At 39.7% G+C, this 18,648-nt stretch overlaps 1 protein-coding gene across 4 annotated transcripts in view; it reads right to left on the bottom strand.

Annotated features, from left to right (window-relative positions):
• The window catches only part of LOC122543810 (runt-related transcription factor 2), a 157,426-nt gene that overhangs the window by 35,310 nt on the left and 103,468 nt on the right, over window positions 1-18,648 (bottom strand). For 3 of the 4 annotated variants that reach the window (XM_087979828.1, XM_043682622.2, XM_043682629.2), the window contains one exon: window positions 4,464-4,640. The exons of the other annotated variant lie outside the window; for it this stretch is intronic. In XM_087979828.1, the coding sequence (XP_087835954.1) occupies window positions 4,464-4,640 (177 nt within the window). The remainder of the gene's footprint in view (window positions 1-4,463; window positions 4,641-18,648) is intronic. 4 annotated transcript variants of the gene reach the window in all.

Below are 18,648 nucleotides of genomic sequence, written 5' to 3'. Positions count from 1 at the left end.
TAGCAGGTTCTCAAAAATAAGTCACAAAAATATCTCCATTTTTACTTTCTGAAATGAAATGCAAAAGAAAACCCTGCTCCAGCCTTATCCTCAGCTTTCTGTTATGCATTGGCCTGAGGAAACATTAACTTGTAGATTCACAGCAGGAGATCATCATTGGACTCCCTGACACCTCCCAATGGAGAGGGCAGGAGAGTAGCAGAATAACAAAGTGCTCTGTTCTTGCAATAAATTACACTTATCCAATATATTATCATTAAAAGAACAAAAATAGGAAAGTATAAGTTGGACCTTCACTTAATTTGACTTGAGTTAATAGGTTGATAACAAAAATATGCTCACAGCATTTTATCAGGAAAGTACAATGTTTGTTGTATATCCTTTTTGTTTAATCAATGTACTTCCTGTTGCATCTTGTTATGAAAGAAACAAAACTTCATGGCATGTCAGATCCTGACAGGTTTGAGACAGACTTGTTGGCGTAGCTGGCGTCTTCTTATTTTGCAAGAAGTGAATGGCTGCCAACTCTAGTTTAACTATCAATTATCTCAATAATCAGCCACGCACAGAGTTTAATAGCTTTGCATTTATGTGCACTTGAGCAATTGAATTCATGGAGAAATGAAATCACTTCTTTTAGAGGCACAATTCTTTCAAATGAATGTATCTAAATAAAATTGAGCATTTGGGTCATTGCTGTGCACAATGTCTTACTTTTTGTTCTGTGTTCCATCGGCACTTCACAACTCCAGGGACCCAGGTTCAACCCGCCCACGGGCAACTGTTGCATATTCTCCCTTTTTTTGTGTGGGTTTCCTCCGGGTGCTCTGATTTCCACCCACAGTTTAAAATGTACAGATCAGGTGGATTGACCATACTAAATTACCCATAGTACCTAGGGATTTGCAGACTAGGTGGATTAGCCATAATAAATGCAAAGTAACAGGGACTGGACGGGATGCTTTTCAGAGTGTCGTTGCAGACTCCATGGGTTGAATGGCCTCTTTCTGCACTGTAGGGGTTCTATGATTCTATGGGGCCTCCAGCAGTGGCAGAATGGTGAAAGTGCTGGATTAAAAATCCATTGGGATTTCCTGTGCAGGTTCGAATCCTGCCAATCATATTTGGGCCAGCACAGTGACTGAATGGTTAGCACTATGACCTCATAGCGCCAGGGACCCAGGTTCAATTCCAGCCTCGGGCGATTGACTGTCTGGAGGTTACATGTTCTCCCTGTGTCTGCGTGGATTTCCTTTGGATGCTCCATAATCCAAAGATCTGCAGGCTACGTGGATTAGCTATGAAAATGCAAGATTACAGGGATGTGGTAGGGAGCTGAGTTTGAGTAGAATGCTCTTCAGAAGGTCAGTGTGGAAACAATGATCTGAATGGCCTACGTCCATACTGTAGAGATTCTATGAAAAGATTTCTGTGATCTCCATTCTTTTTCATTTACATGTTCCCTCAATCATCTGCTCTCACTTGTTTCTTTGTTAAGTGGCAAAAATCTCTAAAACCTGGATGTTAATATCTCTGAAGTCAGTTGACTTGAAATTTTCCTATTTTGGAATATCCACTAAAGAACATAGAATGAGGATTTGGCCATTCAGCCCATCAAGAGTGCATTTAGATCATGCCTTATCATCTATGTCCATGCTAATTTCTGGCATTATCTCCATATCCTTTGACATGATTAGTCTCCAGAAATCTATCTTAAATATGCTCAATGATTGAGCTTCCACAGCCACTGGATGTAGAGAATTTCAAAGATTCACCACTGAACTTAAATGAGCTACCTCTTCCCTGCCATTAAGTCCTTGCTTTAAGGCTCAACAACCAGGGGAAACAACTTTTCTACATTCACCCCATCATACCCTATAATAATTTTGTAAGTGTCAACCCCCATTCTACAAAGCTGCAGGGAATATAGATCCAGTCTCCTCAATCCCTCCATCCCAGGGATTAATCTGGTGAACCTCCCTTAGAATCCCAATATGGCAATATAACCCTCCTTTGATAAGGACACCAAAACTGTACACAATACGTTAGGTGAGAAATCACCAAGACTCTACGCAACTTTAGAAAGACAACTTTATTTATGTACTCACGTCCCCTTGCAATAAAGACTAACATATACTTTGACTTCTTTATTGATTGTTTCACCTGCATGCTAACTTTTAGTGTTTTGTTTAGCCAGGACACTCACATCCCTTTGATCACCAGCACTTCCTCCCTTCCACCATTTCAAAAATATACTGCCTTTCTTTCTACAAAAATGAATAACTTCACATTCATTCATCTCACATTCATTTGTTTTATTCTAGCTTATTCACTCAGCCTATCCAAGTCCTCTGGAAGCTTCCTTGCATTTTCCTTACAACCCATGTTCTTACCGTGTCAAAAGATAATTTACATATATTACACTTGGTTGCTACCTGTAAATCATTGCTATAGATTGTAAACTGCCACAGATTGCGAAGAAAATTGACGTAATACTCTTTACCTGTGACTAGATTCATTGGTCAATAATGGCTAAATGATTACTGTTTCAAGGGAACACTCCAAGTGGTTACAAGAACAGATTCAATAGATTGCACTTATATTTCTAGTTGTGTGTGTAAGTCATACAAAACAAATCCTGGGTTGATGCTTATGTTATAAAAAGGAATCGAATTATGTGATTCATGCTTTTCAAAACAAAATAAGTATCCACACCATGATTCCTGCAACATGCTATCACAACAATCATGAGACTGTTAGAAATCTTTAAAACAGTTTAAAAGCTTGCACTTAGTTGCTGTTGGCCCTTTGCTAAAGTATTATGTTTGCCAATGGTCAGTAAGGAAGATTACACTGGGTTGCCTGGTTCTGCTTCTCTGTATTCCCATTGAATTTTTGGTTTAAAATTCGATGTGTAACAGGTGTCATCAAGAGCATGAATTAGTGTAAACTGAACTCTTGGCCTTTGTGGTGCAGTGGGAGAAAGTGAGGTTTGCAGATGATGGAGATCCGAGTCGAGAATGTTGTGCTGGAAAAGCACAGTCAGTTAGGCAGCATCCAAGAAGCAGGAGAATTGACGTTTCGAGCATAAGCCCTGCATCAGGAATGAGGCTTCTGGGCCAAGGGGGCTGAGAGATGCATGGAAGGGGGTTTGAGCTGGGGGGAAGATAGCTGAGAATGCGATAGGTAGATGAAGGTGGGGGTGATGGTGATAGGTCGGAGAGGAGGGAAGATGGACAGGTAGGACAGGTCAAGTGGGCAATGCTGAGTTGGAACGTAGGATCTGGGATAAGGTGGGTGAGGGGAGATAAGGAAACTGGTGAAATCCACATTGATCCCATGTAGTTGGAGGGTCCCAAGGCGGAAGATGAGGCGTTCTTCCTCCAGGTGTCAGGTGGTAAGGTTTGGTGATGGAGGAGGCCCAGGACCTGCATGTCTTTGGGGAAGTGGGAGAGGGAGTTCGTGTTTAGCCACAGGGCAGTGGGGTTGTTTCATGCATGTCTGTATTCGCATTGATTCCATTGTGCAAAACTCTACATCAAGAACATCAAGTAGTGTAAACTCTACATTGGGAAGACAGGATGCCTCCGTGTGGAACGCTTCAGAGGACATTTCCGGGACACACACATGAAACAACCCCATCACCCGTGGTCAAACACTTTAACTGTGTTATAGATGTAAGAAGCACAGTATTATCCTTGTTCAGTGTTAGAAGTTCATTATAAAACTGAGTTGTTATTGAAGATTAAAGGGAGATATATAAGTTGCTGTGCAAAGATAGTGTCAAATTTGAATATGAACATAAGGTTCCAGTAATATTTAACTTACTGAAACAATCCATTTATGGAGGGAAATGTGTTGCCTGGAAAGAGGAGATACGAATGGCATTATGAGAAGTGACATGAGAATAGAATTAGTTGAGGTAACTCATTGAGAAGGATACTGGCACAAAGCTCAAAGGCTCCTATGCTGCACTGTTCTTTTTTTGTTAAATTTGGACTCAAAACCATGTGCTTTACTAACTTCCTGGGCTCATGCATGAATAATGACCACTTCGGTAAGGCAACACAGGGTTATCGCACCCCTAATAGAATTGTACAGCAGAAGTCAACACCTTTGAGGAGGAGAGAGAAGATTGACTTGGAGATTAAGTAAATAGATATATGCTTATGGTAAACAGTATATGCAAAAGGAAGAAGACGACAATCAATCATGTTACCTTAACATGAACTGCCATCAATATATGTAGGAATTCAAAAAATAAAGACAACTTTTTTAAGTATTCGGTTCATCAGATATTATGCTATCAACAATTGAATACACATTGTCAATCTCCATTTACAAGCACTTCAATAAACGTAAATATTATAAGTACAAACTTATTAGTAATGAAGAGAGTTAGAAGTATAGTTTTGAACATCACAACACAAGCAGCAGTCAACTCTACTCAAGTTTGTACATACCTGCAATCTGAGGTGTTGTCTGAGGACTGAAAGGAGCTGGTGCAGGATTGAGAGAAGGACGAGGACTCCGTGTTGTGGCACCCACTGACATTGCAGTTTGGCGAAGGCGTTCCAACTCACTGAGACGTTCTGAGAATAATCCAACTTTGGGCTGGTCTTCAGGCTTCTGTCTGTGTCCTGGTTAGAAGAAAACAAAATAGCAATCTACAAAAATTGCCTTGTAGCCACTTATGCTTAAAAATGTAGGCTTTTCTGTAAAAATAGGAATTTATTCTCAAAGGCAATCCGATCATATTGGAGATGCTCCAGAGATAAGCCAGCATAATAACAGTTGAGAACCACACAAAAGGAGGACGAGTCCAAGAGCAGAGCAGTTGGAAAGTACAAGGTGGAGAGTAGAGCAGTGGATAAACAGTAGTCCATGAATGGCACAGGACACAAAAACAGAGTAAGGTTACAACACCAGTGAAACTAAGTTATGGATAAATATTGAGCTTTTCTTTAGTCTTTATAGTATATGAGTGTCACTGGCAGGGTTGACATTTGTTGCACACCTCTAATTGCCTTTGAGTGGTTTGTTAGATCACTTCAGAGGTCAGTTAATAATCAACCATATTGCTGTGAATCTGGAGTCACATGTAACCAAGAGCAGGTAAGGTCAACAAATTTCCTTCTCTACAGGACATAATTGAACCAGATTGACTTTTACAACAATCAATAATTATTTAGTTTGTGGAGAGTATCATGAACCTGGCAATAAATGTTGGCATCTCAAGAAACTTTACCTCAAAGTTAAACTAAACTCTGAGTTGCAGACAATGCAAAGCATCAGGGAGACGAAGAGGAGGCAGTTGCACTCCTTATATAGTTAATGGTGCAGAACTCATTGGTGATCAGGGACATGAGTTGTGACCGTGATTCAGACAGGACCCATGTTTAATGCTGAAGGAGCTTTTCACTTTACTATTATCCAATAAGCACAAGGTTGTCTATGTGATTGAGGCCAAAGTTTGCAAAGCAGATGGGCAAACTGACCCAGCACTATTATACATAAAATGATTCAAGTGGCAGTAATAAAAATGAATGTAGTACTAGTGGGGAATTGGGAAGTTAGGGGTACAGATACTGTTCCCTGTAGTTCCAGATTTAAAGACATTCCCTCAAGCTTTGGGAAAAATGGATGTGAGGGGAAGGATCTAGTTGTTGTGGTCTACATTGGAATCAATGACATAGAAAGAACTAAGTGTAAGGTTCTACTAAGGGAGTTTGAGGAGCTAGGATCCAAATTAAAAAGCAAAATCACACTGTTTTGGATTATTATTGAACTTTGTGCAAATTTCTAATGGATTAGAAGGTTAGATGCCTGTCTAGAAATCATAAGATTTGATTTTTTTTGAGCACATGCATGTTCTGGAGAAAGAGGTGACTTCTATTGGGAAAGGCTGCACCTAAACCAATATCATGTTGAATCAAATAACAACAGTAGTCAATTGGGATTTAACTAATGAAGTAGGCCAGGAATGTGACGTTCGAAGGACTTTGGAATGGTCCATTCAAAAGCATTAAGAGAAAATTGTAGAGCAGAGTGGTAATTTGGGTAAATATAAAGCCAGTGGAATGGGAATGGAAAGTCACTTTACGAAAGGCATTAGTGACATCAGTTAAAAACGAAAATAGTTAAAGCCAACTGTACCATATCAAAATACTTGAAGCACTCATAACAAATCAGATGTAGTAATTACACAGCTAGAAATAAATGGGATCAGTTAAACTAATAGCTATTAGATGTAGCTAAAGAGCCACAAAGTTTCTGAAAGGTCACTGGACCTGAAACATTAATACTGATTTTGCTCCACAGATGCTGAATTTTTCCAGCAATTCCATTTTTTTCTGATTTCCAGCTTTTGCAGTTCTCTTAGCTTTTTGTCAAGTTAATATTGCTTATTTTAGGAGAGAGTGGAAAAATAGACCAACAGGAGAATGAACGAATCTTAGCTCAGAAATGTAAGGTCTCTTTAGGTGGAGATAAGAAACAAGATAGAGAAGAAGTAATTTATATTCCTGCTAATAATGTTTAAAGCGTTGGACACAGTATAAATCAGGAAAGTGAAGTTTCATGGAACAAAGGTAATACAATAATCCTGTGAGATTTAAGGTTGATATACAATGTGTAAGTCGAATTTATAGTCTGAATGGAGAGGACAAGTTCATGGAAGTTCTTTTAAGTCAATTAAAGATTAGATTAGATTCCCTACAGTGTGGAAACAGGCCCTTCGGCTCAACAAGTCCACACAGACCCTCTGAAGAGCAATCCACCCAGACCCATTCCCCGACAGTTACCCCTGACTAATCTACCTAACACTACGGGCAATTTAGCATGGCCAATTCACCTAACTGGCACATCTTTGGACTGTGAGAGGAAACTTGAGCACCTGGAGGAAACCCACGCAGGCACAGGGAGAATGTACAAACTCCACACAGACAGTCACCCGAGGTGGAATTGATCCCGGGTCTCTGGTGCTGTGAGGCAGCAGTACGAACCACTGAGCCACCGTCCCGCCCCAAAATCTAAACTTAATTAAATCAAATTGAGCTGAACATATGTTGCTGGAAAAGCGCAGCAGGTCAGGCAGCATCCAAGGAGCAGGAGAAGGGCTGAAGAAGAGCTCATGCCCGAAAGGTCGATTCTCCTGCTCCTTGGATGCTGCCTGACCTGCTGCACTTTTCCAGCAACACATTTTCAGCTCTGATCTCCAGCATCTGCAGTCCTCACTTTCTCCTTAAATCAAATTGAGCCAAATTAAACTGGTTTCAAGGGATACTGTGACAAAATCAAATGTTCAAAAATTTAAATGAACAAAATTCAAATTAAAATGTCACTTTTGAAGTTGATAATGTACTCCAGCCCATGCAGTGCCCATTAGCAATGGAAGGCGTCAGTTGTCAGTGGACACTGCTCATGCCTTCTCCAATGATATCCAGGCACAAACATAACCATAAAAATAGTGCAGGCAGTCAGATCAATCATAACCTCAACCACCCACTACCTGGGACTGATTATAACCAGTGTGGCCAGGTTCAACAGATCCTCTGATCTGCCCATATCCCTCATAGCAAGTGGGCAAAGATCTGAGCTTCAAATAAAAATAGTGTGTGGTAGATTATAGTGCCCTCAGAAAGCAAAATAGGACGTGCAATCTCATAGGACATGGAACATGGACTCCTCAAGACCGCAGAAAACACAAGCAGCACAGGAGTCTGGTAAACAACTTAACCTTTTATCATGTGGGGCTACTGCATGCAACACCCTCTGCACAAAATCCATAAGATCATAAGATTGTAAGCCTCAACAGAAAAGGGGAGTATTCTCACATAGCGAGCTTCCATCTGTGGTCCCTGAGACCTGCAGCTGGCAAGACAGAATACTACAGTGTGTTCGGAGATTGACACGGGTGAAGCAACTGGACGGGACCATCCTCTGCACCAAATAAAATGGCCTGAGAGGAGTTTCTGCGAGATGGCTCATATTTTTAGGCACAGGTTCCTGAGGGAGATTTAAGAGTCTGAGGCCAATGTGGAATTCACTCCAAATGGGGGCAGTCTCAGACTGAATTTCACCACAAGCCTGACTGACCTCAATACCACAAGATTTGATGGGACTGTGTCATAGTTTTGAGGCCATAGATGGCATCAGCCATAATCTTTTCATTGGAGTGTGTACAGGATAATCTTCTAGATTAGTATGTCAAGGAAGCAACTAGGAAAGAGGCTATTTTTAATTTATATTGTGCAATGATGCATTGTTAAAGAGCTTTGAGAAGGTAATAATCATAATAAACTGACAATTGAATTTGATAGTGACTTAGTAAAAAAGACTGTAATCAGAAATCTAAACAAGTTATGTAGTTATGAAAGACAAGTGGGCGGCACGGTGGCACAGTGGCACAGTGGTTAGCACTGCTGCCTCACAGCGCCCGAGACCCGGGTTCAATTCCCGCCTCAGGCGACTGACTGTGTGGAGTTTGCACGTTCTCCCCGTGTCTGCGTGGGTTTCCTCCGGGTGCTCCGGTTTCCTCCCACAGTCCAAAGATGTGCAGGTCAGGTGAATTGGCCATGCTAAATTGCCCGTAGTGTTCGGTAAGGGGTAAATGTAGAGGTATGGGTGGGTTGCACTTCGTCGGGGCGGTGTGGACTTGTTGGGCCGAAGGGCCTGTTTCCACACTGTAAGTAATCTAATCTAATCTAAGTTGGTTAACCTCAAATGTGAAACAATTTCAAAAATACAACAATAGCTAAGTGATGGCAAGCATTTATAGAAAGAAATCACATTTTGTGATGAATATTACATGCTCTGAGGAATGAAAGTCCATGGGAAAAGTAGTCTAACCATTGCTAACAAGGGAAAGTAAAGATGACATTTGATTAATGGGAGAAGTTTATAATATTGTCAAAAAGCCTCAAATAATAGCAAAACACTGTGGTTCTGGAAATTTGAAATGAGAACAGAAAGTCCAAGAGAAACTCAGCCTGTCCAGCAGCATTTGTGGAGAGAGAAAGAGATTTAATGTTTCAAGTCTCAAGAGTCATACTTGGTTCAGAAGAAGAGTCTTTGGACTTGAAACGTGCACTCAGTTTCTGTTTCCACAAATGCAGCCAGACTGGTTGAGCTCTCCAGAATTTTCTGTTTTTGTCTTAGAACTGGAAGCTTGATGATTAAGAAGATTTTAGGATTCAGCAAAGGTTAACCTTGAAATTAATATTGAGAGAGAAATGGAATACCAAATAAATTAGCAAGGGACATAAATAGCAACATAAAAACAGATTATAAAATGCTCAATAGGTATGTGAGAAAAGATTTGCAAACGAAACTGGGTAAGGTACCACTCAAGAGATTATTATTCTCCTTTCTATATCAATGAAGAGCTCTGCATTTCCAACAAGAGATTCTGATCAGGGCTCCTTCATGAATGGGGAGAGCACTTTAAATCTGACAAGCCCCTTGAAATGCCAAATGGTCGAGGAAAGGCAAATAATATCCACAATTGTGCAACCTTCAGTTGCCACGTTTGTGATATAAAGGTCAACATCATAGACAGCCACTTTGACAGTTACTGTGGAAGGGTAAGTACACAAGGTAAGTGTGAGGTTAGAGCGCCAGAAAGGTCGGGTGCCAGGTGGGTAGCACGTCAGTTAGGTACGAGGTCACGTAAATAGGGTGCTAGACAGGTAGGGTGCATGTTGGGTAACAGATAAGGTCCTGGATAGGTAGGTGGCCAGGTAAATAACTTGGAGCCAGGTAAGTCAGAGTCATAGAGATGTACAGCTCTCGGTCTAACTCGTCCATGCTGACCAGATATCCTAAATTAATCTAGTCCCATTTCCCAGCATTTAGCCCATATCGGTCTAAACCCTTCCTGTTCATATAGGCCAGATGCCTTTTAAATATTATAATTGTATAAGCCTCCACCATTTCCTCTGGCAGCTCATTCCATACACACACCACACTCTGCGTGAAAAAGTTGGCCATTAGGACCTTTTTAAATATTTCCCCTCTCACCCTAAACCTATGCCCTCTAGTTTTGGATTCCCCCTTCGCTATTCACCTATCCATACCCCTCATGATTTTATAAACCTCTATAATGTCACCCCTCAGCCTCCAATGCTCTAGGGAAAATACCTCCAGCCTATTCAGCTTCTCCCTATAGCTCAAACCCTCCAACACTGGCAACATCCTTTTATGTCTTTTCTGAACCCTTTAGCAGGGAGATGAGAATTACACACAGTATTTGAAAACTGGCCTAACCGATGTCCTGTACAGCCACAACATGACCTCCCAGCTCATAGATTCAATGCACTGATCAATAAAGGCCAGCATATCAGTTGCCTTCTTCATTATCCTGTCTAGCTGGGACCCCACTTTCAAGGAACCGTGAACCTGCACTCCAAGGTCTCTTTGTTCAGCAACACTCCCCAGGACATTACTATTAAGAGTATAAATCCTGCCCTGATGGTATTTTTCAGGTAAGTCAGGGTGAGTAGGAGATTTCAGGAGAGATGGCGCCATGTCCTGGGGTTGAGGAGAGGTATCACGTCTGGTGGTGGGGGGTAATGGTGTTGGTTGCTGGTGGGAGAGGAACAAGGTGAAGTAATAAGTCCCTGGGGGCTATGCAGAGTGTCAGGTCTAGCAGCAGAAGAAGGCAGCTCAGGCTCCAGTAGATGGGAAGGAGGTTGTTGAATCCTGGGGACCTGGCAAGAAGTATGTCATGTCTGACAACAAGGGTGGAAGGAGGAGAGCTTGTCTAGTATTTCCCTGATCATCATATAGTATTAATTGTCTGGAGATAGGACCTCTCACAATGCAGAGTGAGAAGATTTCTGATTCTGAGTGAAGCCTAAGATTGCAGGATTTTGAAGATATAAGAAAAGCAATATTATGAAGGAATTTAAATACAAGAATGAAAATATTAAACTGGTAGAATTGGTAGGCCACCTAGAAACCAATGCATGTCACCAATCAAAATATGTTAAACAAGACATTGTATGTCATAGGATACAGCAGCAAAATTTAATGTGTTGATATTTGTAGACAAATAGATGTTGGAGAATGGGCAAAATAAAGCATTATAATAGATGTGTCTGGAAGTGACAAAACCATGCATATGCTTTATGCTGCAGATGGACTGAGGCATAAGTGAAGGTTTTGCAGAGGTGATTTACACAGCATTACTACCCCAAAAGTTTGGGAAAGGCAGATGATGCAAAGTATAACCAGGGCAAGGAACAAGTTGTGGCCAATCATGAGGAAATTTCAATCATACTCAAGATATCGCAGTGATACTCACAGTAAGGTATAGGTGACAAGTCTCCTATTATGGAGAAAATGGAAATACTGAAAGAAAATACAGTTGTGATTCTTGATCCATTGGTAAAATTCAAGGGACTTGTGGTCACTGGGCTGTGCAAGAAAGGATTCATTACTCCAGAATCTCTGAATAATAATGATAACTACAGCAACCCTTCTATTGGAAATGGCACAGAGGAAATTAGCTCCTGTTGTAAGCAGAGATGACCTTTGAAGAGATGCTTGCAACCAAGAAACTTTTTAAAACGATACACAATATTTACAAAGGTATGTAGAAGACAGCATCCACAGAACCCTGCTGTTCAGGTCCTAGCTCCATGTGCAATAACATGAGTAGGCATCACTAATGATTTATGCTGTTCCTTAACATGATTGGATTTAACTATTATCATACATCTCCTTAGTCTTCATCCAATCCCTTTTAAATCATTATTATTTAAATATTAAAATTTCTCTTAACATTTAACTATTAACAGTTTCCTTACTGTTACACCCCTTCAAAGTCAATTTTGAATATTGTTCTCATGCTGTGTTGAGGAAGGATTCTGGTAGTTCGCTTGCTACACCTGGGGAGGTTTGATTGAAGTCCTGGAATGCAACTGAAGTTGTGGAGGAACTGTGCATGTTGAACTGCAACCTTAAGCGGTTTCAGTGATTGTTTCTGTCATTTTTGATTGAGTTACCTGAGAATCTGAGTATGGAAACCATCCAGCTATTGGTTTGTCCTTTAACACAGTGAAAGCACTTTAGTTCCTTTGAATGATACCACTGGTGTGTGAACAAAGGTGATCTTGGCTTTTGGAACCTCATCAGCATTGAGTCTGACAGCCGCATCTCTACAGCGATCCTGCTTCCAGTGTGGGCAGGTTGTGAGCACGATGTCATTGAGTGTAAGTCTGGTCTGTCCTGTAACATTTCTTCTTCTGATATACATGTTCATGGTCTCACCCTGTTATAGTCAGTGTTAGTGCTTGGAATGGGTTCAGAGCCTTCAGACCTTCAACAGTAATTGTAGAGTGGAGCTGAAATGGACCAATGTGGAGAGGTAGTTGAGTAGGACTAAATGAAATGTGCCAATCCAACTCAATGTTCTTAATAGTTAATACTCCACTTACTTCGCTATTGACTTGAGAATGCTTCAGTAAGCTTGAAACATTGAGGCCACAAAGGATTAGAAACTGGTGATAGTAAATTATGGCTCAATATCGGAAATGACTACATCAGGAATTTTGTTAGCATAGCACGACTTAACTGTTATCCCACAACTCCAGTGGGAATGCTCAGAAAACATGTTGGCAAGAGAACAAATCAGGACATTCAAGGGTGGGCGTTCATAAGACTGTGGTGATGGGTGCCTCAGTGAGTTATCTGAAAAATGTAGAGAGACCATAGCTGTGAAGTTATCTGACATACAGCAGTTCAAATCTGAATGGCAACAGAAAAAGTAGGAAAATGGAAAATGTCAAATTAGATTGAGAGGAACACAATACACAAGAGTTGAGAGGTGACGTAGAATGACTGAGTGACAGGAAGAGAAGGTATTGGCAGGTAATGAATGGCTCAAGCATTCCTATGAAGAAAAGAAAGGGAGTTGGAGGTAGTGAGTGCTGAGCAAAATGACCAGAGGCACAAAAGGAATTCAGGTTTCCTAGGATAAAAGGTTACACCCGAAACATTGACTTCTTCACCTCCTGATGCTTCCTGGCTTGCCATGCTCTTCCAGCCTCCTGCTTGTCTACTTTAGATTACAGCATCTGCAGTTTTTTTTGTCTCTATGGTAAAATAACTGGTAGATATCTTTCAGCCAAAGTATCATGGCATGGTAACTTAGTGGTTAGCACTGTTGCTTCACAGTGTCAGGGACCCAGGTTTGATTCCAGCCTTGGACGACTGTGTGGACTTTGCACATTTTCCCCATGTCTGCGTGGGTTTCCTCCGATTTCCTCCCATAATCCAAAGATGTGCAGGTTAGGTTGATTGGCCGTGCAAAATTGCCCCGTAGTGTCCAGCGATGTGTAGGTGGATTAGCTATGAGAAATGCAGGGTTACAGGGATAAGGTAGGGGGTCTGGGTCTGGCTGGGATGCTCTTCAAAAGGTCGGTGTGGACTCGATGGGCCAAATAGCCTGCTTCTGCAGTATAGGGATTCGATGATTCTAACTTTGTTCAATAAGCTGATTATTTGACATGATCATCACTAGTTTTTGAAATGACCGCATTAATATGTCAACTCATTAAATATTGACCATGAGTTTAAAACATTTTATTCATGTTTCTTTGTATGATTATACCAGGCATTATTATACCAGGGCTAGGTAACATTGACTTTACAATATCTGAACAAGTGGACAAGTGTGTTGTTTATTAATCTCTTAGATAAGGAGATGTTTTGCCCTTATTTTATATAAACTTGACATTCCATTGTGGGAAACACAAACTAGATTGTCTTCAAAATATATGAGAATGTTATTGGCAGGACTGGATAGATTTGAAAAGTATGATATTGATTCAGTGCTCCTGGGCATTTTATAAAAGTAATTCCTGTCCATCCTGTTAGTAAAGTGATATTTTGAGCCGTGATACACAAATGACTGTATGACTGAGCATATTGAAATCATCCGCTGGCATTTCCAATAACAGCTGTGGCTATCATTATTATTCACAGATTCTGAAGAAGTTTTGCATGCAAACAAGTCAGTCACGCAAATCCTTTTTCTCAGCATCCCAATCATAGTCAAGTACACATACACTGCGTCTTATAAAGGAGAAAAGAAACACAAACACTCACAGTAAAAACAATAGCCTACAGGTGCATTCACTGTTTGGTTTTTGTATAAATACAATGGAACAAATGAAAGCAAAATAAAGTCACTTTGTATTGTTTGGGCCTGCCCATCAGGCCTGCACTGGCTGCTTTTAATGGAAGAAAAATAAATACCTAACTGAAGAAAAATGTTGCTTGAGCCAGCTAATTGTCTTCTGCTAATTGGCAATGATTAGCTCAGTCTACCATACTCAACTCTATGGATACATGAGGAAAAGAGAAGATGCTTTGGATTTCAAAGATATTTTTTGAACATTTTAGAAACATCTTTCTTTAGTTTAATAAATGTAGTAGATTATTATCTGGATTTATTTCATGAATAAACATATTAAATTAAAAATAATTTACAATGGAGAAGCAGCTACTATAATACAGCAATATGTACTGTAAGTATTTTTCTTTATTTCTGGGAATAGAAACCAATACTCAAGCGATGATCACATTACATTTTGAAAGGATTCAAAATAAATTTTTCCTATACTTTTGTCTGTGTCACTATATATGCAATCATGTCAAATAATCAGCTTATTGAACAAAGCATACTAATTTGAAATATATCTCCATGCAGGTAATACATTTAAACTCATGTTACACATTCAAATTAAGTTTTTATTCTATATAAATAGTTCTGCAGATGTAAAATATAAGTGATTAGGAACAGCAGCAGCTGCTGTTATGATTATATCTAAGTTAGCAAGCATATGCCTGCATTTATTGAATGATTGTATGTAATGTGGAGTGTTCTTGTCTGATACATCATAGCAATAAAAGCCTCTTTTGGAATTTACATACAAAAAGAGAAAAATGAAGAAAGATCTATGCTCTGATGGAATTACTGTTCTATTCAGTACTGGTCTCCAACCAGAAAAACACCCATTTATCCCAATTCTCTGCTTTCTATTGGTTAACCAGGCCTCGATCCATGCTAGTCATTCCCTGCAACTCTGTGCATTCTTATCCTATGGATGAGTTTTTTATGCGGCACCTTATCGAATGCCTTCTGGAAATCCAAGTATACAATATCCACTTGTTCCACTCTATCCACCATGTTTGTTACATCCTCAAAGAACTCCAGTAAGTTTGTCAAACGTGACCTTCCCTTCCTGAATCCATGCTGCATCTGCCTGATGGAACTCTTTCCATCCAGATGTCTCACCATTTCTTGTTTAATGATAGCATCCAGATGTTAAGCTAAATGGCCTGTTGTTACCTGCCTTTTACCTACATCTTTTTTAAACAGCGGCATGACATTCGCTATCTTCCAGTCTGCTGGAATCTGCCCGGAGTCCAGTGAATTTTGGTAAATTACCACTAAGACATCCGCTATAGCTTCCACAATTTCTTTCAGCACCTGGGATACATTCCATCAGGCCCAGGGGACTAATCTACCTTTAGACCCTCAAGTTTGCTCAAGGAAAGCAAATCTTAGCAGGACTTATACACTTAATGGTAAGGTCCTAGGGAGTGTTGCTGAACAAAGAGCCTTTGGAGTGCAGGTTCATAGCTCCTTGAAAGTGGAGTCGCAGGTAGATAGGATAGTGAAGAAAGCGTTTGGTATGCTTTCCTTTATTGGTCAGAGTATTGAGTACAGGAGTTGGGAGGTCATGTTGCGGCTGTACAGGACGTTGGTAAGGCCACTATTGGAATATTGCGTGCAATTCTGGTCTCCTTCCTATTGGAAAGATGTTGTGAAACTTGAAAGCGTTCAGAAAAGATTTACAAGGATGTTGCCAGGTTGGAGGATTTGAGCTACAGGGAGATGCTGAACAGGCTGGGGCTGTTTTCCCTGGAGCGTTGGAGGCTGAGGGGTGACCTTATAGAGATTTACAAAATTATGAGGGGCATGGATAGGATAAATAGACAAAGTCTTTTCCCTGGGGTTGGGGAGTCCAGAACTAGAGGGCATAGGTTTAGGGTGAGAGGGGAAAGATATAAAAGAGAGCTAAGGGACAATGTTTTCACGCAGAGGGTTGTACGTGTATGGAATGAGCTGCCAGAGGATGTGGTGGAGGCTGGTACAATTGCAACATATAAGAGGCATTTGGATGGGTATATGAATAGGAAGGGTTTAGAGGGATATGGGCCGGGTGCTGGCAGGTGGGACTAGATTGGGTTGGGATATCTGGTCAGCATGGACAGGTTGGACCGAAGGATCTGTTTCCATGCTGTACATCTCTATGACTCTATGACTACTCCCTTAGTGATAACAATTGAAGACTCAGAGTGAAAAGAAAATGTCGTGCGGATGGAGAAGGTGGACAATGACATGAAGCAGAGGAAGCTAAATAAGCACATGAGCAAGAAACGATCAAAAGAATACATTGATAGTGCAAAATGAAATAAATTTCATAAGATTCATGAGGAGCATAAGCACCAGCATAAGTTGATTGAGGTAAATGGCCTTGTTCCTGTAATATAAATTTTGTTTAATTCTACGCATTGCAAGACAGAGAAACAGAACCAAAATGACCAAGAATGATTAAAAGAGAGCTATGCAGACAACATTGAGCAGATACAAACATCACTTAACTGTTGGCACTAGCCTAGATAGTTACATTAAGTTGAATTTTCAAAAGTGTACATTTCTATAATTTTCTTTAACTTGTGGGAGGCTTGCATTCATTTTTAAATATACTGGTATATTTGTGCTGGAAGAAATATGAATTAAAGGGTACAAACAAATAATTGTTTTAATGCTAAGGGATTAATTAAGCACAGTAAAAAATAGATGAAGGGAAGAGAAGGCCTGAAACAAGAATGGGTAAAACAGCTGAAATCTTGCTCGAGGGTCAATTGTGAGCTTTTACTCTACTGTAGGAGAAATGGCTTCCAAAGTGTCACTATCATTGTAAATCATCCCATCATGAACATACTGAAGTTGCCACTGATCAGAGCTGAAATGCTATAGAATATATAGACCGGATACTCTGTGACAGACAGTTCATCTCCTGATACCTCTATAAGTTGTCACCAGAATTGTGATTGAATTGTCATTATTTGTTCAGATGAATGCAGCCACAACTGCTATCAGAAATGTCAACATCATCCAGGACAGAGTACTTTGTTCAACTGCATGCCACTGTAGTCAACATATGCATCTCTATTATCAGCAGACTGTGACTGTAGAATATACAATTTACAAGATGTACTGCAGAAACTCACAAAGATTATTTCAATGGCAATTCCCTTCTCTTTACCTCCCTTACACAATAAAAAAGCAGGTATATTGTGGAAGCACCATCACCTCTAGGCTCTTCGCCAAGCCACACAACACCCTGACCTAGACATATACCCTTGTCACTGGATCAGAATACTGGAATTTGAAATCCATAATGAGACCACAGTGAATATGTCAATGATCTAGTAATTCAGAGACCTGGACAAATCCAGAATGAGTTCAAGCATCATCTCTGTAAGTGGGGGATTTAAATATTAACTAAATTCATCTTATTTATATCTTAAGTACAAAAGGAGTATTAGTAATGCTGATTGTCAAGCTAATAATAATGGTCATATAATGAATTGCTTTTCAGGGATTGATTAACTTTGTGAGTTAAAATTATTCAAAATAGTAAAACACATGATGTAATTAAGGAGACATTAAAGCAAACCAACTCCTTTCTGAATGTGTGCAGCTTGCAGATCCACAGCAGACTTGCAACATTATATACACACAGCATATGGAGTTCTTAAAGTTAATTGCTTCAAAGGAAAGATACACAAATAACATCCCCTTCCTTTCCCAAAGAAAGTTTAACTACTTATATTAACATATGAGTCTATGTATCTTGCTTAAATATAGGTAGTTCCTGATGTAATTATGTATTTTCTTAATACCAATAGCACGTGCTTTTGTTAGCAAAGATATTTTACACAAGCCTTCACTTGATCACACCAGTTTTCATGCCCTGTGTGTTTACCTCTTTGCAGCTGCTTCTGTCTCATTCTGAAAGTGAGAAAATGTATATTTTTCTATCCTGTCCCTGGAATTGAAGATATTCCAATTTTTAAAAAAATAAACATCATATTGACTCCATTGTGTTGACTACTGTAGCTAACTAAATCCCAGAAAACAGCTGATGCCATTCATTCACTTTTGAGTGCAAAGCCCAGCCCATAATGGATTGCATCATTTCCTTTTCCTGGATCAAACTACCATAATTATGCAGTATGTAATCTTTGTGATTCCACCCATTCGAAATCAACAAACTAGTTAAATAATTCTATAAATGGAATGTAACTTTAAAATATTGTAACTGCAACTACTTTATTTATTACTTGGTAATAAATTTAATTTTCTATAAAGAAAAATAGGTGCTTTGAAATAATATTTGATAAATTAATACATATTGGCAAAGTACACATCACCATATTTATAAACTAAAGGCTTTTTCTTTATTCTATTCTTTCATTAATAAGAATAGTTTTCCTAAAATATTAAAAATGACAGATGAATGTGTTCTGAGTATGGTGGTTTGCAATAATATTCCTTACATATGT

This window comes from Chiloscyllium plagiosum, unplaced genomic scaffold (assembly GCF_037043375.1).
Source record: "Chiloscyllium plagiosum isolate Xiang-an unplaced genomic scaffold, Cpla_swu_hap1 HiC_scaffold_3, whole genome shotgun sequence".
Taxonomy (NCBI): Eukaryota; Metazoa; Chordata; class Chondrichthyes; order Orectolobiformes; family Hemiscylliidae; genus Chiloscyllium; species Chiloscyllium plagiosum.
Note: the sequence above shows the minus strand (reverse complement) of the source record. Positions and strands in the feature narration are given on the sequence as shown.